A 25,075-nucleotide genomic window follows, 5' to 3' on the forward strand; every position below is an offset into this window, starting at 1 on the left:
AAACTCGCTTTTACACTTTCTTTCTCACAATGTTTGATCCTTATTTTTGCACATCAAATTGAGTAGCACATGAGATTGGAGACACTGTAGCACTAGAGGAAGTGAGGACTTTGTGATCATAGTTTGAGTTCCCAGGCCATATCAGATAAACACAGAATTATAAAGGTATCTATTAGTCTCAAATAATTTTTTTTTTTTTTTGCCTATGCCCTAGTTTTAATTTAGGATATATAACTCCCAACCTTATTCTATAAATTCATTTTCTAAACAGGCTAGAACATTTTTAATTTAGGGTATATAACTCCCAACCTACCTCTCTCTATCTCTCTACACACACACACACACACACACATATATATATATATATTATCTGAAAATTTGTAAACATATAAAAGGAATTAGAATTTACTAATGAAGTTTGAAAATATCATGATTTACCATTTTTTTTTTATGGTAAACAAGGTGAACAATGCTCTAATTGGATTAGATACATGCAATACAACTTTTATATTTGGAACAATTCATTTTAAGAATTAATTGAATATATTTTGGGCAATCATAAAAGTTATGTAGTTCCCTAAAGTATGTTGGTTTCTAGTTGTCATTCATCTTGAAAAAGATCACAAAAGATACTAAAAATATTGTCTAACAAATAAAAATATGAAAAGTAAAAAGAATATAGAAAAAGAAATGGTGACAAAGGGAGAGTAGCATTTTAATTAAGATTAATTAGCAAAGCCCATTACCTTTCTTTCAAGATCTTTATCATTTTCTTCTTCTTCTTCTTCTTTTATTTATTTATTTATTTTATTCCTTGGCAATGAAAGGAAATGTTAAGATACTAACAATATAGGAAAGGAATACCTAACAAATAAGAGAGAGAGAGAGAGAGAGAGAGAGAGAGAGAGAGAGAGATATTTGACTCGTATATTGTTTAGCAAGCCTATTGCTTTTATTTTACCTTTTGCTTTTGTTTTAGAATTTTCAAATGATGGTGGTATCATATACTTCTTATAAGGCCATGCTTGATGCTAACAACAGAATCTTCTTCTTCTTTTTTTCTTTCCCTTTTTCTTTGTGTGTGTTGGGCTGGGATTTTTTTTTTTGGAGAGGGGGGGTGGTGGGTCGTCTACATCCAATAGAATCTTGCTTTGTTTTTAAGATAAGAAATTATTTTGAAGCAACATGTTAAAAAAATCCTAAAAAAGAGGACTAAAAAATATATGACAACACTAAGAGATTGAATCTCATATATTAATAACTTAAAGAGAGATGGGCAAAAAAATCTTTTAAGTGAATGACAAAAAATAAAATGTTAGTTTGGAAGTGTTACGAGAAAAATAAAATTGTAGATTTAATTATTTAACCAATATTTTAACACCCTCTCACATGTGCTTAGACTTCCCCTTGATAAGAAGGGTCCAAGATAAGAGGACAAAATTCATATTGTTACTATGATTGATTAACACTTGTCCAAAAAAAAACTTGAGGCCATGTTTGGTACATTGGATGGAAATTATGTTAGGAATAAAAATTCATATTATTAGAAATATTAAATGTTGTAATAGTAAACTATTTTTATTTATATTTTTGGTTAAAAATTTGATAGGCATTGCATTCAAGTTACACTTACGATAACTTTTACAAAATCTTACTATATGATAACTTTTTTCCTTAATAATATTTTGATAAAACACCTACCATTTGTTCAAATTAAAAAAAAAAAAAACAAAATACTATAATTTGAGTTCTTGATATATAGATTAGTGAATTTGTAGTATTCAATCACGTTGATATTTGTGAAGCACGATAGATACAAAAATGACATTTGAACAAATAATATGTTTAGCAAAATATTATTATGGAAAAAAGTTACAAAGTAGTATAATTTTGTAAAAGTTACCTTAAGTATAACTCGAAGGCAATGCCTATTAAAATATTCATCTTGCCTTGTTTTAAAAAATTGTTAGGATATATCCTTGCTTGGGATATTAGGAAGGCATTGGAAGGGACTTAGGATTACTTGACTCCTGAGAAAGCATCTGAATTCAAAAGTTTAGCTTACAATCTTAGGAAATGTTCTTAATTTCTTTTCGTATTTAAATAACTAGAAACAAATTAAAGTTGGGCAAACATAAGTGAAGGGGACAAGCTCATGGGAAATGTCCAATTAGTGTTTTCACTATTCCCATGTTATTATCCCTATTTATAGCTCTCAGACACCTAAGTACAGCTTTTCTATGTTATAAAAAAAAAAGTACGGTTTTTCTGGTTCAATTGAGGGCAATGATTTTCTTTTATATAGTCACTGTAACAACATTGTATATTTATATATTTTTTAATTGAATGATGTCGGTGATTTTGAACTTAAATATGAAAAATTAACATCTAGCTTGCTTAAATCAGATTCCCTCCTAACTGTAAATTTTCACATAAAGATGTTGACATTTACTTTTGCTATTGTACATTATTTGCCCCAAGACATCCTTAATATTGAAAAAAAAAATCTAGTACTGCAAATTATTAAACAATTTCTTTGTCACAACTCTGATGTAATAGAGTGTGAGTGAGTAGTGAAGAAAAAATAGTAGGTTCATGTGTAAATAATAGATAATTACTTGCAGTCTGTCACGTCAAATTTGTGACAAAAAGTAGCGGAATATTTTATGGTCCTAGAACCACTCTTAATACTTTCAAGTGCAAGTATGAGCCTATACGTGGAGCTAATGAAATTTCCTTTTTTTTTTTTTTAGCCTTCAATAGCAAGTATCAAGTATGAGATTTTTAAGTGGAGCACCCTACAATTTTTTTTTTTTTTTTTTTTTGTCTTTTTTGTGGGCCAAGGGGGAGATAGTTATTTAGTTAGGATGGTGTGACTATGAAACTTTGCTCGGAGAGTACAAGTATGAGTCTTTATGTATAAGTTTTTCTTTTTCTTTCTCTAATTTGTTGTCTTTTGTGTTGGAGAGGCTTTTTATTTTTGGCACAATGGAATAACTTTAATATGTTTTGCCTTTTGAAAGTAACACTATCTAGTCTATATATAGTAAAAGTTATAAATGAGCTCCATATGAATTTCGTATTAATAAAATTGAAATTAAGGTTAACTTAGAAATTTTCCTTATAAGTATCGAGGGCTGATTCTTCAAGTTTGTTTGTATGTATGTGTTTTTCTACTAATGTTCATAAGGATGCTTTACTTGCGTAATTTTTCTTATAAATGTTACAAATGCAATGGGGCCTATTTACTTGTTAAGTTGCACTTGAATTAACGATATTTATTGTCAAATGGGTTTAGTTCATGTTACGTCTAATGTAGCTTTGATAAAAGGTATATCACTCACAACAATCGAATGCAATTCACTATCAAGATATTTGTTTAGTATATTTAGGAATACAAACACACACACACACACACACAAACCCTATAATTTTAAGCTCTTTTGTATATTAGTGAGTTTATAATGCCTAATCACATTAAATTTAATAAGCACGATAGAATAGATCAGCTTGATTAAAAAATTAAAAAATTAACAAAGAAAATATTTTTTCTAAAAACTAAAACTAAAACTAAAAAAATAAAAATAATATTATTTTCAAATATTTAAAGAAAAAAAATTTGAGAAATTAAACCCAAAAAAAAAAAAAAAAACTAATTTGATTAATTGCTCAGCTAGCTATACGATGGATCAACTGCTAGAATCAAAAGGCAAAAGTGGTGACTCAATGGAAGGAAATTTGGGTAAAGAGGATCAGACCCAGAAAGCCAAAGAGGTACAAAAAGAACAACAAACTGAGGCAGAGGCTACTGATCATCCCAAAAGCATTCCCAAGGTAACAAACACCTCAAAAGAGTTTTATTTTATATTTTTATTTTATATATATATAATTTATGATTAATAAATTAAATAAATATGATCTTTTAGGTATAATTGTGAGAGAAAATGTGAATAATTTTGTAAGAACTCCAGCACCATTTGACAATAGATCCAAAATGAAACATGTGATGTGAGTCATGTGATCCACTCACTCACTTCATTAGACACTTCGGGTAACTTTGTTCAAATATAACTTCTTAATCAAGTGACACCTTTTCTCTCATTTTCTTTCCATTTCATCGTCTGAGATTTTTTTGAACTTTTTGTGTTTAAAAATTTGAACATACAATTTTAATTTAATTTTTTTAGAAAAAAATATTTTTTATTAATTTTTCTTAGTTTTTAATTTAAAAAATTAAAAATAAAAACTAAATCGTTATGATAAATAAATTAAATAATATGATAATTTGGGTATAATTAATTGTGAGAGAAAATGTGAATCATTTGTATAAATTAGGTAACTTTTACAAAATTATATTACTTGATAACTTTTTTCCAAAATAATATTTTGCTAAAAAACCTACACTTTGTTCAAATATAACCATATTCTTACTTGAAAATACAATTTTTTTTTTTAAATTATTAAAAAAACTTATATATATATTTAAATATTTTTAACTCTCTAACATTGCCTTCCATTTTTTACATTGCAAAAAAAAAAAAAAAAAGCAACAATATACTTTTATATGACAACTAGAATTAAATAAATATTAATATAATTTAGGGGATAATAGGAAGAGAAGATGTGAATGATGTTTTAGGGAGGAAGATAATATATAGTAAAAATTTAATGTATAATAACAAAATGCTAGCCTACAACCAGAATTAAATAAATAAAAAATTGTTTTGACACAGCAATTCATTTAATTCATGAAAGCCCAAAATAACAAGCCCACAATCCGGGGCCAAAATGGCCCATTAGCATTAATTTTTGAAATATTTAGCAACAGAGCACTGTTTCGGAAATAATTAGGGAAATACCACTTTTTCTGGTACTCGAGCTTGGTGAGCTCGAGTACCATGTTTTTTTAATCCACTGTCGCCCCATATTCAAGGAGCCCTATAGTGGCGTTTTTAAGCCCTATAGTGACGTTTTCGGGCCCTATAGCGGCGTTTTTAAGCCCCCATAAGGTTAAAGGGCCCTATAGTGACGTTTTCGGGCCCTATAGCGGCGTTTTCCTGCAAAATTTTTTTATAAGTCCCCATAACAAGTTCAAGAGGCCCTATAATGGCGTTTTTAAGCCCTATAGTGACGTTTTTAATCCCTATAGCGGCGTTTTTTTTTTTTGAGAAGATGTTTGACCAGTAAAAAACATGGTACTCGAGCTCACCAAGCTCGAGTACCAGAAAAAGTGGTATTTCCCTAATTATTTCCGAAACAGTGCTCTGTTGCTAAATATTTCAAAAAAAGTGCTAATGGGCCATTTTGGCCCACAATCCGGTGTGAACCATTTAGTAACAAGCCCAGAAAACAACACATGCACATAGTATTCCCAAAACCCAAAAATAAACATCAGCAAAACCAAGCCCACCATCATGTCTTATGGGTTATCCAGATTAGAAGGTTCAACAATAAAAGCCCAAATGCCGACCCAGCCCAAAATGCTAACATCATCACCTCACCATTTATGTTTGCATCTGTTGCCATTTACAAAAACACGAGAGAGCAAAACAAAACAAATGCTCCCACACTTGACTTAAATCAATCAAATATCTAATGTGCACTTCTCTCTCTCTCTCTCTCCGTTTGTTTTACTGTGTCTGTGTATGTCATTAGGAGATGAAGCAGCTTCAACATTTTATCCATCCGGAGCATCCGTTGGTCTTCAATGAAGACAGAATTTACGGCGAAAGGTGTTATGGGTGCAAGGAACCAATACTGGGTCCTAGCTACAGTTGTAAAGAATGCGGAGGGTGGATGACCTTTCATCATAAATCATGTGCGGAACTACCCCTTGGGTTGCTGCACCATCCCTTGCACCCATTACATCCTCTTCTTCTCTTTGCGCCATGGATTGATTCAGATGATTCAGATGATTCAGATGACGAAGCTAATTCTGAAGTCTTCAAAGATTGCCAAGTTTGCAAAGAAAATCGTGGGGGATATTGTTATGGTTGTTTCCGTTGCAATTTTAAGCTTCACATTAGATGTGGTTCTTTACCATTGACGATGGAAGCCGCAGCTGAAGTCCACGAGCACCCATTGACTGCCATTTGGAAGCAGATGACGTTCACATGCGACCTTTGTGGCAAAGAAGACAAAGGAATGCCCTATGTGTGTAACCCATGTGGTTTCTTCATTCATAGAAGATGTGCTCATTCTATCCCAAGCAGACTGAAAGTCGTACGGCACAATCACCCCCTCAACCTCATCCATTCTCTTGAACTCCATCAATCCAACTCCCAATTATGTCAACTCTGTTTTCTAAAACTGGACACAAACTATGCCCTTTACTATTGCTCCACATGCCATTTCGCTGCCCACCTCGATTGTGCTATTGACAGGGGAAACATGGAGGACATAAATTTGCTGGAACTTAAAGAGGAGGAGTCCGCCGAGTCAAAAGCTATGCTGGAAAATGTAGATTCAAAGCTCGATCAATCCGTTGACTCAGAAATTTGCAAAGTCATAAAAACCACTGTGGGGGAGGACGGAACTGAAATTGCCACAGAAATCAAACACTTCAGCCATGGGCATCACTTAAAGCTTACTGATGATGAGGATCCAAATAACAAAATTTGCGACGGGTGCGTACGAGCTATTCTCCCTCCATCCTTTTACAGTTGTGTCGAATCCAATTGTAGCTTTTTTCTTCATGTATTTTGTGCTAAATTACCCAAAATAAAACAACACCCACTTCATCAACACCCACTCACCCTCACTTATGAGCGATGGTATTTTTGGTGTTCTGCCTGTGATCAGAGGTGCAATGGCTTATACTACAATTGTGATAAATGCTACTTTCAACTCCATGTTCAATGTAGTTTGATCTCAAACAACCTTCCTCATGCCTGTCACGACCATCGTCTTTACCTCTCAATCACAAACTATAAACAGAATTGTAGTATTTGTGGTATTGAAAGATACCAAGTATTCCGTTGTACCACTTGTGAATTTGTTCTAGACTTCAAATGTGCTACACTACCACAAACTGCATGGTACTACCAACATGAGCATCCCTTCACTCTATGTTATGCTCCCGAAGATGACTCCGGTGAGTATTACTGTGACATCTGTGAAGAAGAACGAGATCCCAAGCAATGGTACTACTACTGTGAAGAATGTAGTTATCCAGCTCATTCCAAATGTATTCTTGGGGAACACCCACATCTAAAAAGAAACCCATATAATAGCTATATGTTTAGATATGCTACACCTTAATTTGATTGTACAGACAACCCTCAATGACACAAATGATCTATCAATGTGCCCAATGTAATTTCAGCATTCATGATAATTGTTTAAAGAAACAGAATTTTTTTTTTTAATAAATTTTCATATGTAGATTGTCAATTTATGTTGAGCCTTAGTTCTTTGTTGTTGAATCTAATGTGTTATTATGTCTATTTATTTTTTTCCCCCTTTGAGAAAAACTTATTTGTGTTGTCAAATAATCAATTCAGTCATTTTCTTTCCCTGTATTAAAATTGAAATAGTATTAGTAGTGCAACTCATGGATTCATTTTATAACCCTGTTTTATCACAACAATCAAGGCTGAAATTAGAGGATGATTCAGTTGGCAATTCTGTTTTTTCAAGTCAGATCTTAATGGATAACAATAATGGGTCATACACTGTCCATCATCTGGCTTAGGATGTTAACACTAACAAAGTGGAGGGTTTGTCTTTGATGGAAAGGTCTAAGATAGAGGAGTTAGATGAACAATGGAAGAAGTAGGGGATAGAATGTAATCGGTATCGCTTGAAGTGAAATGCTCTGTAGAGGGAATAGTAAAGGCTAATCTAGGATCTTATTAATGTGGCTGATCAGCACAAGAATAACAAAGAACAAGAGCTATATTTGGCTTCTTAAGTATTTCTACTTGGTACAATCCTTCCAGTTGGGATGCTATTATTCTTGGATATTTCAAGGACAGCTTTACATGCTCATAGAAGGTATTAGAATTTATTAATGAGTTATAGCTCAATATTTGTGATAGGTAGATACTCCCAAAAAATTGTTCTGTTCTTTCCCACCATTTCTTCACTAATATCATATACATAAGAAAATTAAAATAAGATTCTTAGAACTATTGGAGAATGGTTAGGTCAAGGTGGAATTAAATCTGAATGCAAGTTATTGTAGGCTCTGGAGTCATAGAATATAGCACCAATCAAATGTATTATAAGGCTAGTTTGCTTTTAAATTGTAGATGGTTTGAAACTAAAAGAGAATGTACTGTAGGTTGTGGTGTCTAAGACTTTAGTAGCAATCATATTATTCACTCATATTCTTACACCAAAGGCATTGAAGTACAGATAAAAAGAAATTTCTTGTTATTGCCTTATGACAGTATGATTTTAGATCCACAACTGGCTTAATAGATTCAAGCAAGGAACCTATCCATTCTCAGAAAAAAGCTCATTTTAATGAGGATAAGCATTAGAAAGTTATGGTTTATTACTCTATGTCATTGTTATCAGTAGTTAATCCATTATTTTAATACAATGTTGGTAACTTTCAGTGACATCTAGAGTTAATGGTCAAGGCTTTCATCTATGTGATAAGGTTGCTTCATTAATTCTAGCAAAGTAGCTAATCTAGGTAACCTCAAGATATCATTAGTATTATCCTCCACACCTCCCTAGACATGGATGTAGTATATGGAAAAGAATTAGGATAAAATGAGATAGCTTTCTACTGCACATTAATTTTGATGTTGGCTATGATAGTTGGATATAGTTTTGACATGACTATTGGTGTGGAGATCAGCCTTTGAGGGTGGCCTTTTCTGTCTCGAATCTTTGCTGGTGAGATAGGGCGAAGGGGGACGAAGAAGTTGGGATGTAAGGTCCTTCGGGACTTAAACCTTCTCAAGGTTGGTTTAAGGATTAAAATCAATTCTGAGTAATTGAATTTGTTAATTGCTTCTATGTTGGAGCAGTGTCATGTTCCAAATCTTAAAGCCTTGAGAGATGATTTAAAGAAGTGGAATGAAGAGGAATTTGATGTGGCTAATTTGGAGAGAACGAAATACCCGCCCTTTGAGGATGTTGAGAGATCTGTTGATCTTTTGAAATCTTTGCTAGTTGGGACTTTGTTCTCGTATTTGGGGTTTTACGCAATGTATTTCCGTTTTGGATTTCCTTCAATCTGCTTCTGTTTCTCTTTGATTTGTTTGTAATTGTTTCAAGTACATTTTGTTCATCATTATGAACAAGATATACTCTTTTTTAGTGAAACTATCTATTACCTATCAAAAAAAAAAAAAAAAAAAAAAGAAGAAGATTGTAAAGAAGAACCAATGGGTTTTTGAATTCAATGAATTGGATTCTTATTAATGGCAGTCTCACTTCTAATCAGGATGCTATTAGGGAGCATATTGCTGGGTTTTATAAAAATTATTTAAACTGGATGCTTTATGTTTATAGAAGTTCACTTCTAGATGGGCTGCATTTCATATCTATCAATGAAGCCCTGGGACTAGATGGTGATAGTGAAACATGATATTCTGGCTGTTTTCAGGGAGTTTCATGGGTATGGGCAATTTGAAAAAAGAGTCTAAATGCAACATTCATAGTTCTTATCCCCAAAAACTTTGAAGCTATGAAGGTGAAGGATTTTAGGCTCATTATAATAGATGGAGTGTACAAGCTTATTGCTAAAGTTTTGGCCAATAGAATGCAAATGGTGTTGAGAAAATTTATTTCAGGATCACAAAATGCCTTTGTGAAGGAAAGCAAATTTTAGATGCTGTGTTTAACTAATGAATACTTAGATAACAGACTAAAGGCAGGGATTCTGGGAGTGTAGTGTAAATTGGATTTAGAGAAAGCATATGATTATGTAAATTGGGGATTTCTAATCTATCTTTTGCAAAGATGCGGCTTTTCTGGAAAGTAGAGGAATTTGATTTATTTTTGCATTTCAACGGTGCACTTTTCTGTATTTGTAAATGGAAGTCCGCATGGTCTTTTTGGAAGCTCTAGAGGGATTCATCAACGTGATCTGTTATCCCCATTGCTCTTTGTTATTGTTATAGAAGCTTTGAGCAAAATGATGGAGAAAGCAGTGGGTAAAGGTCTTCTTGTGGTTTTCTCAGTGGGCAGGGCGGGGAGGAATAATCTTTTGATTTTTCATTTACTGTTTCCAGACACTCTGATATTTTGTGAAGACGATCCTAGATGAATTTGGCATTTGCGATTTCTTTTTACCTGGTTTGAAGTTATATTTGGGTTGAAAGTTAAGTTGAGAAAATATTAGTTGGTCCCAATTGGGGCTGTGTGGAATTTGGAGGATCTGGCTAATATCTTGGGGTGTAGAACAACAAGTTTTCCAATGAAATACTTGGGATTACCAATGGGTGCTAAATTTAAATAGGAGTCCATTTGGAATGATGTTTTGGAAAAGGTAGAGAGACAATTAGCAGGGTGGAAACACACGTATTTATCTAAGGGAGGTAGAGTAACCCTTCTTAAAAGTACACTCTAATTTACCAACGTATTTCCTATTCTTGCAAATGTAGCCTTGTGGATCAAGAGATTACAGCGTGATTTTCTTTGGATGGGATTAGAGGAGGAATCCAAATTCCATTTGGTGAATTGGGATAAACTGTATTTGTCATATCAGAATGGTGGGTTGGCTATTAGGAAGATCAGATTATTCAATGAAGGGAAATGGTTATGGAGGTTTGGCATAGAAAGAGAGGCTTTATGGTGGAGAATTGGATATGTGTGATAGATCTGGAGTATGTCTCAATGGGGGGTGATGGCTGCATGAAGGCTGCTCAAGGGGCTTATGGGGTGAGTCTTATGAGGATGGGACAAGTTTTCTTGGTGTATCAAATACAAGGTGGGAGACATTACTAGTATAAAATTTTGGTTGGATATTTGGTGTGATGAAACTATCCACAAAGAGTCTTTTCCTTACTTGTATAGTCTTGCTCAAAACAATGAAGCTACTGTAGTAGAACATTTGCAGGTCAGAGGTGGTTCAGTTCATTGGGAGCTAAATTTTTCACAAGCTATTCAAGATTGGAAATTGGAATCCCTCTCTATTTTCTTGGATCTTTTGTATTCATCTAAAGTGGATGGAGTGGGAGTGGATAAATTATGTTGGAGGCCATCTACTCACAATGAGTTTGAAGTTAGACTATATTATAGAGTTTTTACTTTTTACCCTCTCTGAAGCAAAATAGCATCCCGTGCTTCCCACCTCTCTCTTTCAAGACACCCCTCCTCTCTATGCATACGTTTATAAGGAATGTTGATGATTTACTTGTTATATTTACATACAAATGATATTTTATGGCAACAACTCCCACTTATTCTTTGCAGGGTTGTCTGGAAAATATTTGCAAGTGATCTTATCATAAGAGTTGGGAGATTCAAGCTTTTATTTGCCCAAGGTGCACTCAATTACTCTATTCTCAATAAAAGATGAATCAATCTTTCTTTGTGTTACAAATGTAAAGCTGACATCAAACCCTTAGAATCTCCATTAAAATACTGACTCATACAAATAATTTGCTTCCATATGGTGTCCTATATTCAATCCAAAGAAGAAAAACGTAGAAATCAAATGAATTCATTCTCCTTTCTTGTTGGATTTGAAAACATGCTATATTGTTGTATCCCAAAATCCTTGAAATTTCAACTAGTCTAAAAAAATTAAATTTTTAAAAACCAAAATTGTTAAATCTTAATTACCTTTGCTTACTATCTTAACTCAACTCAACTCAACTAAGCCTTTATCCCAATTAAAATGGAGTCAGTTATGAGTTCTTATCAATTAATCATTCAAGATATTCAATATTCTTAATATTTTACTAATATACTGAAAATAATAAACATTAAAGATAACGTGTTCAAATTCATTAAACTTCAACTAAATATATATTTCTTTGTTAATGTCAGCTCCATTTGATTACAAGAAGTGTGCATTTGAATAGACTTGTGTTCCAAAGTATTGGCCAGAGAGACACTAGCCCCATTATCCCACTAAACAATCTTCCAGGTGGAACCAAATCTTTTGAATTAGTAGTTAAATTTTGTTATGGATAAATGATTAACAGCAGCCAATGTTGCTCCATTATATTTTCTGCTCATTATTTAGAAAAGGAGTGACAATCTTGAACAAGGAAATCTAATATTCAGAACAGATGCTTTTATAAGCTTCTTAATAATTACATTGTGGAAGGAAACTTTTTTTTATTTTCAGAAGCAGTGGACCCATTTCTGCATGCTCCATAAAGTCACTACTTGTGAAATGATGATGTACAGTGCTTGTATGTTCTAGCAAATCATGTTGAGAACTCAATACTAAAACAAAAACAGGTGATAAATGGTGATTTGAAGATTTTTTATTCCTTCTAGTAGATACATTTTTCATAGAGATTCAACTATCAAACGTAAAAGGGATGAGATCAGAGCTTGTAGGATCATGCATAGTCCATTGGCTCCCAAACATCTAAGCCATCACTTACAAAGAGATAAAGCTGAATGCTTGATAAATGTGCTCCCTATGGAGAAAATTTCAGTTTCTTGCAATTCTCTGCTTCACCTTCTCAAGGTTGGTTTAATGATAAAAATAAATTCTGAATTATTGAAATGTAAGAATAATTGCTTCTATGTTGGAGATTTTTTGGTAAAGAATTATAGAGACAATGATAATGGTTATGATGTGAGCATTGTTATTGGGGTGGTAGAATCCTATGTTACTTTTGTTTCAAGCAAACCCATACCAAAAATATTTTCCTTTGGAAGATTGATATATGGTTATCTTACCCTGGTTGCTAGGGATGAGAACCTTAGTGCAACAAGTTTTCAGTCACTTGCAGAAAAATTGCCGAAAGATTCTCAGTATTGTGATGACAACCTCCATAGAACCATTGACATGTATCCCAAGGTATGGAGCTTTTTTCATTCGTAGTGATGATTACATTATTTTAAAATTGAGTTTCTACAACCTGAATCATAAAATAGAGATTTACTTATTGAAATGAAGAAAGTATCATTTTTTTTCGTGTCTTTTATTGGATATTTCAAACCTCAATGGCTGTAAAATCTCTATAGACAAATTTCAAGTCTTAACCCTGGACAAATAGTGTTATTGAATTATATAGCGTTTTATTGATGGACTTAAAAAACTTGTAAACTCACATCTTAAGCAGTTATAGAAGAACTTAATTATAAGTTCCAATTGACCATTTTTATGAGACCATTTCTGCAGGTACACCCTTGCTTGCTAAAAAAAGAAAAGAAAAGAAAGAGTAAGTGGATGTAAAAGCACTGGAATAACATAGATTATCACAAGAAATACGAGCAGATGATGAGGAACTATTGACTGCCCTTGAAATTCACAACACGATTCATCCTCTCAGAGAAAGTTAACACGTTAAGGTCAATGACAAATTTTGGATCAAATTACCAATGAACAAAAATGGATGGATGAATTCGGAGAAAGAGATAAATATACTGAAAAAAGTAGTTGACACAATGAAGATGCAACTCAATGACTTACAAATGTGTAAGCTAAAGCTTGAAAGACGAGAAGATATGGACCAATTAGATGGGGAAACTCTGCTTTGTAAGACAAAATTCTGGCTGGACCTCTGAACCTGCTACCTATCCAGACAATGTACATCAACAGAGTTCATGTGCAAAGCTAGCTGATCAGTCAGAACAGAGTGAGCAAGCCTTAGTAGATGCACTTGCAATCAAACAAAAAATTAGATGCACTTGCGGTTGAAGATCAAATTAGATTTGTTAAGAAGAAAGAGCTAGACCAGAAATGCTTGTAGTTTAGACTTACTGTTGTATCAGCTCTTATAGGAAACAACATGTAGTTTGCTTTCTTTCTGTTTTAGTGATTCACACGTCCGTGAGGTTGTTAGGATTCTGTTAGTCTGTTAGTTAGGTAGTTTTGCTCTTCTTCTTTTCTGGGTTGAGCCCGATCTTGTATATAAAGCCTTGTGCTAATTTAATTAATGAAGCAATTCAGTTTTTCTCCCAAATTTCTATTTTCTCACACTATCTTGAAATTGAAGTGTGCCTTTATTATGTTTTTAGGAATTTGAAACTATATATTTGTATCTTCTTAGTATTTTGCAGTGTAAAAGAGGAAGTTTTCAGTACCATGGCCAATTTAGTTATGGTCACCCATCTGGGACAACCTTGTTCCTTGTTGGAGAATATATTAGAAGAATCCTAAAAAATGGACCAGAATTTTGGTAATTGTTTATGCATTAGATAGTGCTTCATAGTTTTTAATCAAACTTGATCATTTTATTAGTACTCATACATGAACTCAGCCAGCTTCATGTGCGCTATTAGCAAGATAGACTTGCCTTTACTGAAAAAAAAAATGATATGCCTCACTGTCTCAATATAAAGCAAGTTTTGATCAATTCCTTCCACACCCATTCTTTCTCTTGCTTCACTTTTATTTCATTTGCATGATGAAGAAAACCGCGGGGGGGGGGGGGGGGGGGTGTTGTGGGGTATGGATGGAACTTGGAAGTGGCACAGGAGAAGATAGTGGTAGCAACAATAGTAAGTACATTTGTAGCAAATATCTGTCAGAAAGTAGTAACTCTTGGCTATTTAGGATTAGACTTACAATAGATCATATTCTCTGGGATAGCCTCAAGATTTCACCTTCAAGGAGTTTGAAGTACATATTTTGGTAACATGAATAATGATAGCCATAGACCTCTAGAAGCATGGATTTCTATTGAAATGTCAATTTATGATGTTGGCACTCATGAAATATATCCTCTAAATTTAGCAAATAAATAGTCATTTTGGTGAAAACCAACATTTTTTATTGATTAAAGCCTCAGAAAGAAAGATCATTTTATCCGAAATAAATAACTAAATTTCCATTTCTCAATTCACTAGAATTTAAAAATTACACATTCATGCTTATAATGCTGACAAATAAAAATCAACATATAGATATACTTCAATGGTTGTCACTTAAGTCTATAAATAATTGACCTGCTATGATACAATTAATTCTGTGAATGCTTTACTTTTTCTGCATTATTAAAAAAATCAAAAAGAAAAAAAATGAAATCTTGCAGCTCCATTACAAGTTTATTGCACCAAAAAATAGTATTAAGAAGTTTGAGGATCTTCTGCACTAGTTGGAGAACTAGGAACAAATGGGACAAAACCCCGTCCACCAAATACTGGTCTTATGAACTTGTCATCAAACTTTCTCCAAAAATAGTGAACAGTTGAAGTGGAGTTACTTATTAGCAAGCTTAAGCTACCCTTCCGACGGGCAGGTTCATCACTACCGCCTTGATCACTTGGATCACCATTTTTAAGGAAGTATATTTGTAAGTCATCTAGACTAGGAATGTTAGTTGCATCTGAATGTGCTGGTTTTGCATTCCTTAACAGCACTGCTTCAATAAGCGGCTTTGTTATGGAACCAAACACCTGTTTGGAGAACAAAGAAAAGGTCACATCATGATGCTCAAGAATGTCATGATGTACATTTGTATTGAAAACTAAAAGCTGGTATGAGTCTTATTGATGATTATCTTATTTTATATATACATATGCCAAAATAAATTAGAAGCTGGAGATCATTATGAAAAAGCTAAAAGTCATAAAGGATTTCTTTGGATTAAAATATGAAGTATAAAATAAAAAAGAAATGAGTGTGAAAATAGATTTCATAAGAAGAAGTATTGACATGTTTGACTAAAGCTAACCTTTCGAAGAGTTTTCTCTTTTTTCTTTTTGCACTAGAGTCTGTATACCCAACCAATTATCTTAATTTCTTGCAAGATTTAGGATATTTTTGCTTTAATGACACCATTTTTTGGGTTCCTACTACATGAGAGGAAGGGCTCATGGGTTGGATCCCCAGTGCAATAACAACATTCCAACTATAATGGACCTTAAAGCAGTGAAAATTGAAGATGAAGAAGCTAATTAACACACCACGGTACTAAACAAAACAACAATTATAGTTGAGGTGATCATTAGTGCACTATCTTCCGTTAACGTCTTGTCAGAATTTGCAAACTGCAATTGTAGATTGTGGAAGTTAATAACTGCTCAAGAATCAACATATTCAATTGTTATTGACTTGGGATGTTGTCTACTTGAGATGCTGTCTACTTACCTGGTTATAAGACAAGGCAATAGTTACTGCACCTCTCATAAGTCCAGCTCACCATATTATAAATTGAGATTTCAGATAGTTAGCAAAGCTTGAGCTAGAATCAATGGCAATAGCTAAGTGCTGAAGATGTCTGAAATTATCACTTGTTTCCGTAGCTCAATTTCCGTACTTGGTCTTTTCTTTATGCAATTTGTAATATTGGCAATAGGGAACACAAATGCTGCTCTTCCAACCAACACTAATGCAAACAATGTTGAACTCACAGCAATGGACGTTCCTGGGCTGAAGCAAATAGCATGAAGCCAATTAAATGGTATCAAATCCATAGGAAAAGAAAATGAAAAAGGCAATATATCACTTGTCTTCTAAATGTGGTAATTGTGATTTTACTTTGGTGAGAACAAAAAGAAAATAAAAATAGAATATTCTTATGTGTTGCACTATTATATATAGTATTTGCCTAACTGCCATTTTTTGTTCAGTTGAGGGCTTGAGGCAATGATTTTCTATCTAGGATCTTAGAGGCCATGGTCAGTACCACCTAGCCTAGACCTCTTAGAGTTAGAAGTAGGAGCCTTGTGCATATGACATTTTCTTTTCTTCTCTTCTCCTTTTATTTTTTATTTTTTATTTTTTTTAATATTTTAGAGATGATAGTTACAATAGCTACAAGTTACGATGCATTTAATGTGACCATTTTTATAGCAACATGCATGACATGACATTTAATATCTGAATTTGGCAATTGTTGTTTCATATTATCCGAAACAATACACTAGCTGTCAGTTAACAATTAGGTCTGAAATGTGAAATAGAAAGTAGTAAAATTACCTTGCTTTGCTGCTTTTCCATTTATCAATGTCTAAGGCATCTATGCCAACGTATAGGAATATAAAAGTCTCTGCAATGAAGGATATTGTTGCAAATGCATGCCTGAGATCATCAAACCATTTTGAAGATTAGTATCAGTCATTGGAGCTCAATCTTCATTTGTATACTTAAAATGTTAACACTTGTCTTGCCTAGTAATGTACAAAGATCAGAGTCCCTTTTTTCTGTTAAAACATTAAATTGCAGACTGATAAGAATTTATTCGATAGAGTGGCAAAAGAGAGGATGGAAACAAAGTTAAAGTAAATTGGAGATTTGAAGTAAAAAGATAAAGAAACAAAGTAAATAGGTAAACATTTGAATCCTGACACCTTTTCAAATGAAATCCACCAATGGTTATTGCTGACTGAGAGATATTTTTTCACATAAGAATGTTGATTGAGGATCCAGCTTGAGAGAACCTTAATTGTGAAAGAAAAAATCATGATTTCTACATCCCTTTCTTGCCAGCATTTCAATCTAAAGTTACTAATTGCCCTCTTTTCCTGTCAAATACTTCTTTGCCTTTAGATTTATAATTATCCATTGTCTTTCTGCTCTGTATGTGACTTAATTTGGTTGGTCTTACTGTCTAATTTAGCTGCTAAGAGTTTTACAAGCATTTATTAATTAAGATGCCCTTTCTAAGTTCCTAAAGGGCCTATTGAGTAAATTCTTAGATTTTACAAGTACTACAATTTGACATGACAAAAATTTGAACAAATTTGCTGTCCATCTCCTTTTTTTTGGAGGGGGGGGGGGGGGGTTTGATGCCGCATATTACTGGCAGTTTAAAAAAAAAATTAACCATGGTACTTGTATGCTGCCATGGATTTGTGAAAATTACAGTCTCTCCACTACAACAACAAGAAATATCAACAAATTTTAGAGGAAGTTCAATAGGAGGTCACCCTTGTTGTAGGCATTATGATACTTCATATACACAAATTAATGAGTTTAATTGAGATTGGGGCTGTTCAATATTATCACCATCAAGAGGGAAAGGATATGTTCTTACTTGGTTGTAACTCGTGAGCTTTCTGTAACATTATGCCATGTGTAGTGAGACATGACAATGACACATAAGAATATTGTCAAAATCCCTCTTAGATTTAAAAGCTACAGGAAAAATGGGAATTTATTAATTTTTAAGAAATAAATGACAGGGTGATATTTTCATATTCATCACATATCTTGTATCAGTCAGATGGTGTCATTTGTTTGGAAAATTAGTTTAAGCTACTGATATCATTTCCCTAAATTCTTCTGTTTGTATTTGTAGATAAATGTTTTCTGCAATGAGATTATATCTCTTCTTTTTTATTGGGTGGTAATTCAATTCATTTTAGTCATATTGTTTTTGAACTGTAGATGACTCAAACATTAATCAAGTATGGTGCAATCTATTCCAATGGAAGTCCAAAATGCCTGCTTAAACTAATGTACATGTATTAAAAGATATAAGTAAATTACTGAAGAGGCGCGCCAAAGGAGATAGAATGATGAAATGTAAGGCATTCATCTTTAGATTCTTTTTTCTGTTCCATTCTTTTCTATAAACCTTTGATATTTCAATTTGATATATCCTATAGAATTTTACTTTATATGAATTCTAAAACTTTTGGATATACTTTCTAGAGGTTGAAGGCATCATGATTTTTCCAAATGAAATAAAAGTGATAAAACAAAAATTAAAACTCAGAGAAACACAAGAGAAATAAATAATTAAAATTATATAAAAATTTGTTGTTGGTACCTCAGTCAACATGTCTGACAAATAAGCCATAAGCATCATGAGTGCAACTTCATGGTCTGTGGAGTGCCTGTTGTAGAAAAATGACAATGGCAAGTTATATAATGAGATTTACATATATGTTACAATTAATCATTTAGATATGTAAGATGGCCTTCCACAATTGCAACTAGGTGATTTCAAGATTGTGTTGGTTATGGGATTCCTTCACATTTATCTCAATTTTGAGACATGGATCCTACTAAATCTTTTTCCATGTTCTCATTTACCACTGACTCAAGCCACATTTTCCCCTCTTCATCTTTTCCTTGTATCACCTTCACTAATTTTCTCATCACTTGAATTCCATCTGTTCTTTTCCCATTCAGCTCTCTTCTTTTGTTTAGTTCCAAATTCTTAATACCTTTCAAATGCGCGCAATCATGTAGTCTTACTGTCTTAGTAGATGAATGTAATTACAAACTTGGATTCAAGTAAATGTATATATAAGCACCAGAAGTATGCAAGGATAGAGGTGCAAATAAATTCCTAGGATATAGATTAATGTTAATTGCACCGATCATGAATGACATATGTACTTCAAAGTGATGCAAATGCATCAGACTCTGAACATTTAGCTATAAATTCAACAACTATATGTGAGGGGGGATAAGCATGTATGATTATAGAAGGCCATAGATCCATCAACATTATTACCAGTGAACCATCTGAAAGACATCAAATTGACAAATTTTAAGAATACGAAATTTGAACAGTACTAAAAGTGAATGCAACTGATACATAGAACAAACAACTTCAGGCTAAAAACAAAGTTAAGTGTCTTTATGATATACACACTTATAAGACCCGCCTGAAAGTTACCATGTAGGAAGTTAGATGATGATTTCTACCAAATTCCCCAAAAAAAGTGCATGAAAATTTAGCAAGCCAATATTAATTTTTTTCAAAAACAACTTTTATGTGAAACGAAAATAGGAAGTCCAACATATGCTCATAGAAATATAACACTAAGTAGCATGCCTTTGAACTTGATGCTTTACAATCCAGTACAACATAATTTATGTCAAAAAGATTGTCATGTATTCTTGTTTACTGTGTACTTTACATACAGTATCTAAAACAACCGAAATTGAAGAGAGATGCCCAATAAAAAGGAGGAAAGAAAAGAAACAATAATAATAAGAAGAAAAAAAACCACTAAAACAACTTACTGCTATTCCAAGAGCAGTACTGGTGAAGAAGAGGTAAAGGAAGGTCCTCAACAATTTTAACGCTGTAAGCAGATCGATGTTGCTGACATCAAGTGATTGGACTGCATTGAAAAGCACAATAGAGGTGGCATCATTCACCATTCCCTCACTGAATACAATACTGTAAAGTAAGGGCATTTCATCTTGATTGAGAACCTTTAACATGAGAAAAATATCATGCATTAATGGAGCATGTCAATTTCCGTGTATAACATTCATGTAAGGATGAAAATCGTGTACCTGCAGCGTGCAAACTGAATCAGTTGCTGACAATATGGCACCAACAGCTGCACAAAAAGGAAGCACAAATGATCAGTATTAAAGGATGACTATCAATGACTGTATGAACAAAATGATTCAACAATAGTTATTAGTCACCTAGGTAATCTCGAATATCCAGGCTTGTCACACCAATTCTTTTAAATAACAAATAGGCCCCTGGTATAGACAACACAAATGGAATAGTTAGACTTTGTTTGGGTGAAATGTAAGATCCATAGGAATGAGTGCATTAGTTCTATTAGATAAGGTAATTATCACTGTATTATTTTGAGAAAATACCAGTACCAAGCTTGAAACAAGCAAATGGTAGAAGTGGATGAGTGATTTTGGATCTTACCCAATGATATAAGGCAATATGAAATTACAATACCAACTACCCCAAACAACAATATTGTGGTGAAATTCTTGAAAATTTGCTTTTTCTTGACCTGAAAACTGGAAACAAAGGAAGAACTCATAGCAGTATGATGCAAAATTCAGTACATACTTCAGTTAGAGGACATTACTTTAGCTTGGAATTTTCATAAAAATAGCATTCAAGAAGCATCAAAATTGACCCGGTAATGAATCTCACAAGTATCAAGACTGATAAATCTAAACTCAACAAGATTCAATCATCTGTTCATAATTATTTTCAAGCCCACATCATCATATAACACCTCTCTTGGTGCATTACTTTAGCTTGGAATCAACATTGAAATAGGAATTGGAGGGTTTACATTCAAGTCAACATTGGGTACTGTTTGATCTCTCCTATACAGAAATTGGAAAAGGAAAATCCAATTTCAGGCCCCAAATCCAATCCAAAAAGATAATTACAAAGTATAGAAATCCTTTTTCCAAATTCCACACCACTAGAAACCCAATTCAAATCTAATCCAATTCTGAGCAATTACTTGCAATTCACAGAGAGAGAGAGAACATACCTGGCATTGAAAATGATTGGGGGAAGCAAATAGAGGAAGAACAAGTCCTCACTAAACACTAGTATGCGTGAACGCCATTTCTGGGATTCTGTTGATGAATTTGGCATTCACATTATGGAGGTTTTGGAGAGTTGGATGCAACCTTGGACTAAAAATCAAGCTACTCTAAGGAAACACAGCTTGAATTAAGAAAAATTTCGAGCAACGGCTACAAATAAAATTACCAATAAGATTAAAACACGTGGATTCCCTTAGTAACGAACTTAACAGACTGAAATTAGAGGCACGTGTTTCATTTTAAAAATGGAACTAGTCTACCACTTAAATAGAAATGTCATCGTTTCTTCACGAATCTGTGCTCTCTTTATCAGCGTGTTTTATGTGTAACGACGTCGTCTCGTTTTAAGCTTAGATCCTTGCTATAAAAACGACATCACTTCATTGCTGGATTGACTCTCATTCTCCGCCTGAGTTTTAGCATCGGTATAAAAGGATGACCATGAATGAGAAAGACCATTTATTGAACAAAATGACTCGACAATATTTATTAGTCAGCTAGGTAATCTTGACTATCCAGGCTTGTCACACCAATTCTTTTATAAGGCAAATAGGCACCAATGGTATAGTTAGACAACACAACACAACACAAATAATATGGTTAAAACTTTGTTTGGGTGAAATGTAAGATCCATAGGAATGAGTGAATTAGTTCTATTAGATAAGGTAATTATCAGTTTAATATTTTGAAAAATTACTAGTGTCAAGCTTGACAACAAGCAAAGAGTGGAAGGCCAAATGGTAATTACCATCGTTATAGTATTAATTTAATCTCACAAATATGAAGATTGATAGGTGGCACTTTCTAAAGTAAGACACATGTCATTTAATCTTGTGATTCTCTCATGACTTTTTTAGTATACCTAATAGATCAATCTTTGTATTTTTTTTTCCAGTGTCTATGAGGAGATGATTCTTAGTATTACAATCACTAATTCACTATAGTGCTAATAGTTGAGGATCATTATGAAATTTTGTAATCTATCATTTAAATTTGTCTTACAGTCACTATAGCAAAAATAAGGCTTTGTGATTGAAGTGTGTGCATTGATTGAAATTGGGATCAATGCTATTTCTTTATTAATTTGAACTAGTCGCAAACCCGTGCATTATGCATGATATATATATATATATATATATTTTTTTTTTTTATGGTGATCTCATTATTTTTTTATTTTTTTTTATGGGGAACTCATTAATTATTTATTTATTTTTTTTGGTTGCAATTTGGACTAATTTAATAAAGAGTAATGTATTTTATAATCATATTTTTCATTTATTATAGGAAAATAAAAAATGTAATATATATATATATATATATAATTTATGTTGTACCAAAATGAAAACTGTAGGGTCCTTGGGCCCAAAAGTGCATTATTTATTCATATGTTGGGCCTATGGTCCAAGCCGAGGACAAAGATCCACCCGAGGATGAGATGTCTTCATCAAAGGAAATTACACTGATGAATAAATTGTGGGGTTTGGTCCTAAAGGCTCTGGAAAGTGAGCCGAGGACGAAAAATTCCTCGGCTGAGCTTGGCTGAGGTCCTGGGAAATGGATTGATAACAAAGATGGCAATCCCTGAAATTTGTTTGGGGTGGACAAGCACTGCAGAGATATGAGATAAGGATGAACCCCATAATATTTGGGGAGAAAGCTGCTGCCTCCACATTAAATGCACTGCAGCTAATCCCCTGGCCGCATTAATGTAGAAGTGATGCCTGAACAGTATATTTTAGCCTTACAACTACTACTTGAAGACTTATGAGAAGGATTGATGAGACAAGTATCAACCCTAACCATCTGGCATACAGGTGGACGGTTGAGGTGAAAGGAGAGAAGAGTATAAAAGAAGAGAGAAAAGAACAATAAAAGGGGGGAATTGGAAATTAGAGAGAAAAAAGACGGTAGCAATCCACAATCAAATCTGTAACACTTCCTTAGAACAATATATTAGAACTATTGTCCTCGGATTTCGCCGAGGACGTTCTTTCTTTATTTCATAATAGTCCATGTTTATCTTTTTGTCATCAAGCCTATCTATAACGCTATCTGATTAACTAAAACCCAGTGTTTTAACCCATTCCTCTACAAATTCATTGTTGTGGGCCTTTTGGGCCAAAGTCTGTCCACGTATTGGGCTAGGAACTCAAGTTCGGGTCCTTACAAAAACAATAGAAGTTTTTGTAGGAATTCAAAAGGCAAGTTAGTAAGAAGCGCCAAATTCCTACCCTTGGCTGCTTGAATGCTCAAACCCCCCTCACTTTTCGGCTTAGTGATTTTGTCCCAACCAACCTAATGCATTTTCTTCACCGAATTCGTAGAGACCCATAGGAAATTCCTATTGACTCGGTCAATGCCTTCAGTAATTTTATTAGGTAAGTGAGCACATTGCATCACATAGTTAGGAATGGTAGAGGAAACATGCTTCACAAATCACAAGGACAGCTTGACCTGCGACAAGAGATTTGCCTTCCAACCCGCCAACTTTTGCTTAACTCGATCAAGCACAAAATTAAAATCTTGAGAGGAGGACCCAGTATGTTTGATGCGAATCCCAAGGTACTACCAAGATTAGGAGTGGAGTGAAATCCTAATATATCACACAACTCATCCTTGCTATCCCGGTTTCATACAGAAGGGGAGTCTCTATGGACTAAAGTTCTTAAAGGAAAATATTGCAACCCTCGGAGATTGAGGTCTAGTAATAGAGATAAGCTACCTTGCTCAAGGGTCTGGGTAGCAAAAAGGGGCTGATATCTTTCAAAAGGGAGTGAGGTGGACTTGTGGTCGAGATAGCGGTCTCAACTTTTGGACTGACAATTGGTCTAATCTCGGAGCCTTAAGGCAAACCATATGCGGCCCTATGTCCAGGGATATTGCAACTTTGAGGGTAAAAGATGTGGTGTCCACTTCTGGGTGGAATTGGTCTTTAACTTCCTTTGAATTTCCTGACTCTGTCAATTAGGAGCTTTAAGCTATGCCTTTTGCTTTGGCATCCCGTGGAGAGGATAAACTAACCTGGAAGGTGTCCGATCATGGCCTATTTAACCTTGGATCTGCTTACAATCTAGCAACAAAGCAGTGTAATGAAGATTCATTCAAGGGTACATGGATTTGGAAGGTTAGGATTTTGCCTAGAATTCAATCTTTTGTGTGGCTTTGCTGTCATGAGAGTATTGGGGTGAAGGAATGTCTCAATAGAAGGGTCATGTTGGCTGATACTCAATGCCCTCTTTGTCATGCTTCCAGTGAGTCCATTTTGCATGCTCACGATTGTGAAGTGGTTAAACAGGTGTGGTACCAGCTGGGTGAGAATTGGAGTAACAGCCCCTTCTTTAACAGCAATCTGCAGGATTGGCTAGAGCTGAATGGTACAAATCAGCGAAGGGTTGGTCGGCATGCTATGTCCTGGAGTGTGGTGTTTCTCTTTTCCATATGGCTCATTTGGAAGCAAAGGAATCATGCTGTTTTTAAGGAACAAAGGCCGAATCCTTACTTAGCCAAAGACATTACTCGCAGAGCGTTAGAATTCCAATTCTACGCTAGTCCTTTGAAGGAAGCTGCCATAAGATTTTGCAAGCCTGTCCGTTGGTGTAAGCTTGCTAGTGGATGGGTTAAATTGAACACGGATGGTTCCTCCCTTGGTAACCCGGGTCTAGCAGGGGGAGGGGGCCTTATTCGAGATGAGAAGGGAATTGGATTGCCGGATTTGCTCTCAAGATTGGAAAAACTACCAGCTTCATTGCTGAA

The 25,075-nt window shown here is 34.0% G+C and overlaps 3 protein-coding genes across 3 annotated transcripts; 1 reads left to right on the forward strand and 2 right to left on the reverse strand.

Annotated features, from left to right (window-relative positions):
- Positions 1-3,691: 3,691 nt before the first annotated feature.
- On the forward strand, positions 3,692-7,361 carry LOC126717144 (uncharacterized). The gene is made up of 2 exons (XM_050418534.1): positions 3,692-3,834; positions 5,656-7,361. Exons 1-2 carry the CDS (start codon positions 3,727-3,729, stop codon positions 7,258-7,260), a joined length of 1,713 nt encoding a protein of 570 aa, XP_050274491.1. The 5' UTR covers positions 3,692-3,726; the 3' UTR covers positions 7,261-7,361.
- A 7,798-nt stretch (positions 7,362-15,159) lies between these two features.
- Positions 15,160-16,292, reverse strand: LOC126719280 (sodium/hydrogen exchanger 1-like). Its single transcript, XM_050421851.1, has 3 exons — positions 16,184-16,292; positions 16,000-16,083; positions 15,160-15,489 (listed from the first exon to the last, which is right to left on the reverse strand). Exons 1-3 carry the CDS (start codon positions 16,220-16,222, stop codon positions 15,160-15,162), a joined length of 453 nt encoding a protein of 150 aa, XP_050277808.1. The 5' UTR covers positions 16,223-16,292.
- A 4-nt stretch (positions 16,293-16,296) lies between these two features.
- Positions 16,297-20,158, reverse strand: LOC126719281 (sodium/hydrogen exchanger 1-like). Its single transcript, XM_050421852.1, has 6 exons — positions 20,018-20,158; positions 19,503-19,513; positions 18,810-18,876; positions 18,072-18,172; positions 17,015-17,116; positions 16,297-16,465 (listed from the first exon to the last, which is right to left on the reverse strand). The coding sequence occupies exons 1-6, from the start codon at positions 20,156-20,158 to the stop codon at positions 16,297-16,299; spliced, it is 591 nt and encodes a 196-aa protein (XP_050277809.1).
- Positions 20,159-25,075: the final 4,917 nt, after the last annotated feature.

The sequence above is a fragment of the Quercus robur genome, chromosome 3 (assembly GCF_932294415.1).
Source record: "Quercus robur chromosome 3, dhQueRobu3.1, whole genome shotgun sequence".
NCBI lineage: Eukaryota > Viridiplantae > Streptophyta > Magnoliopsida > Fagales > Fagaceae > Quercus > Quercus robur.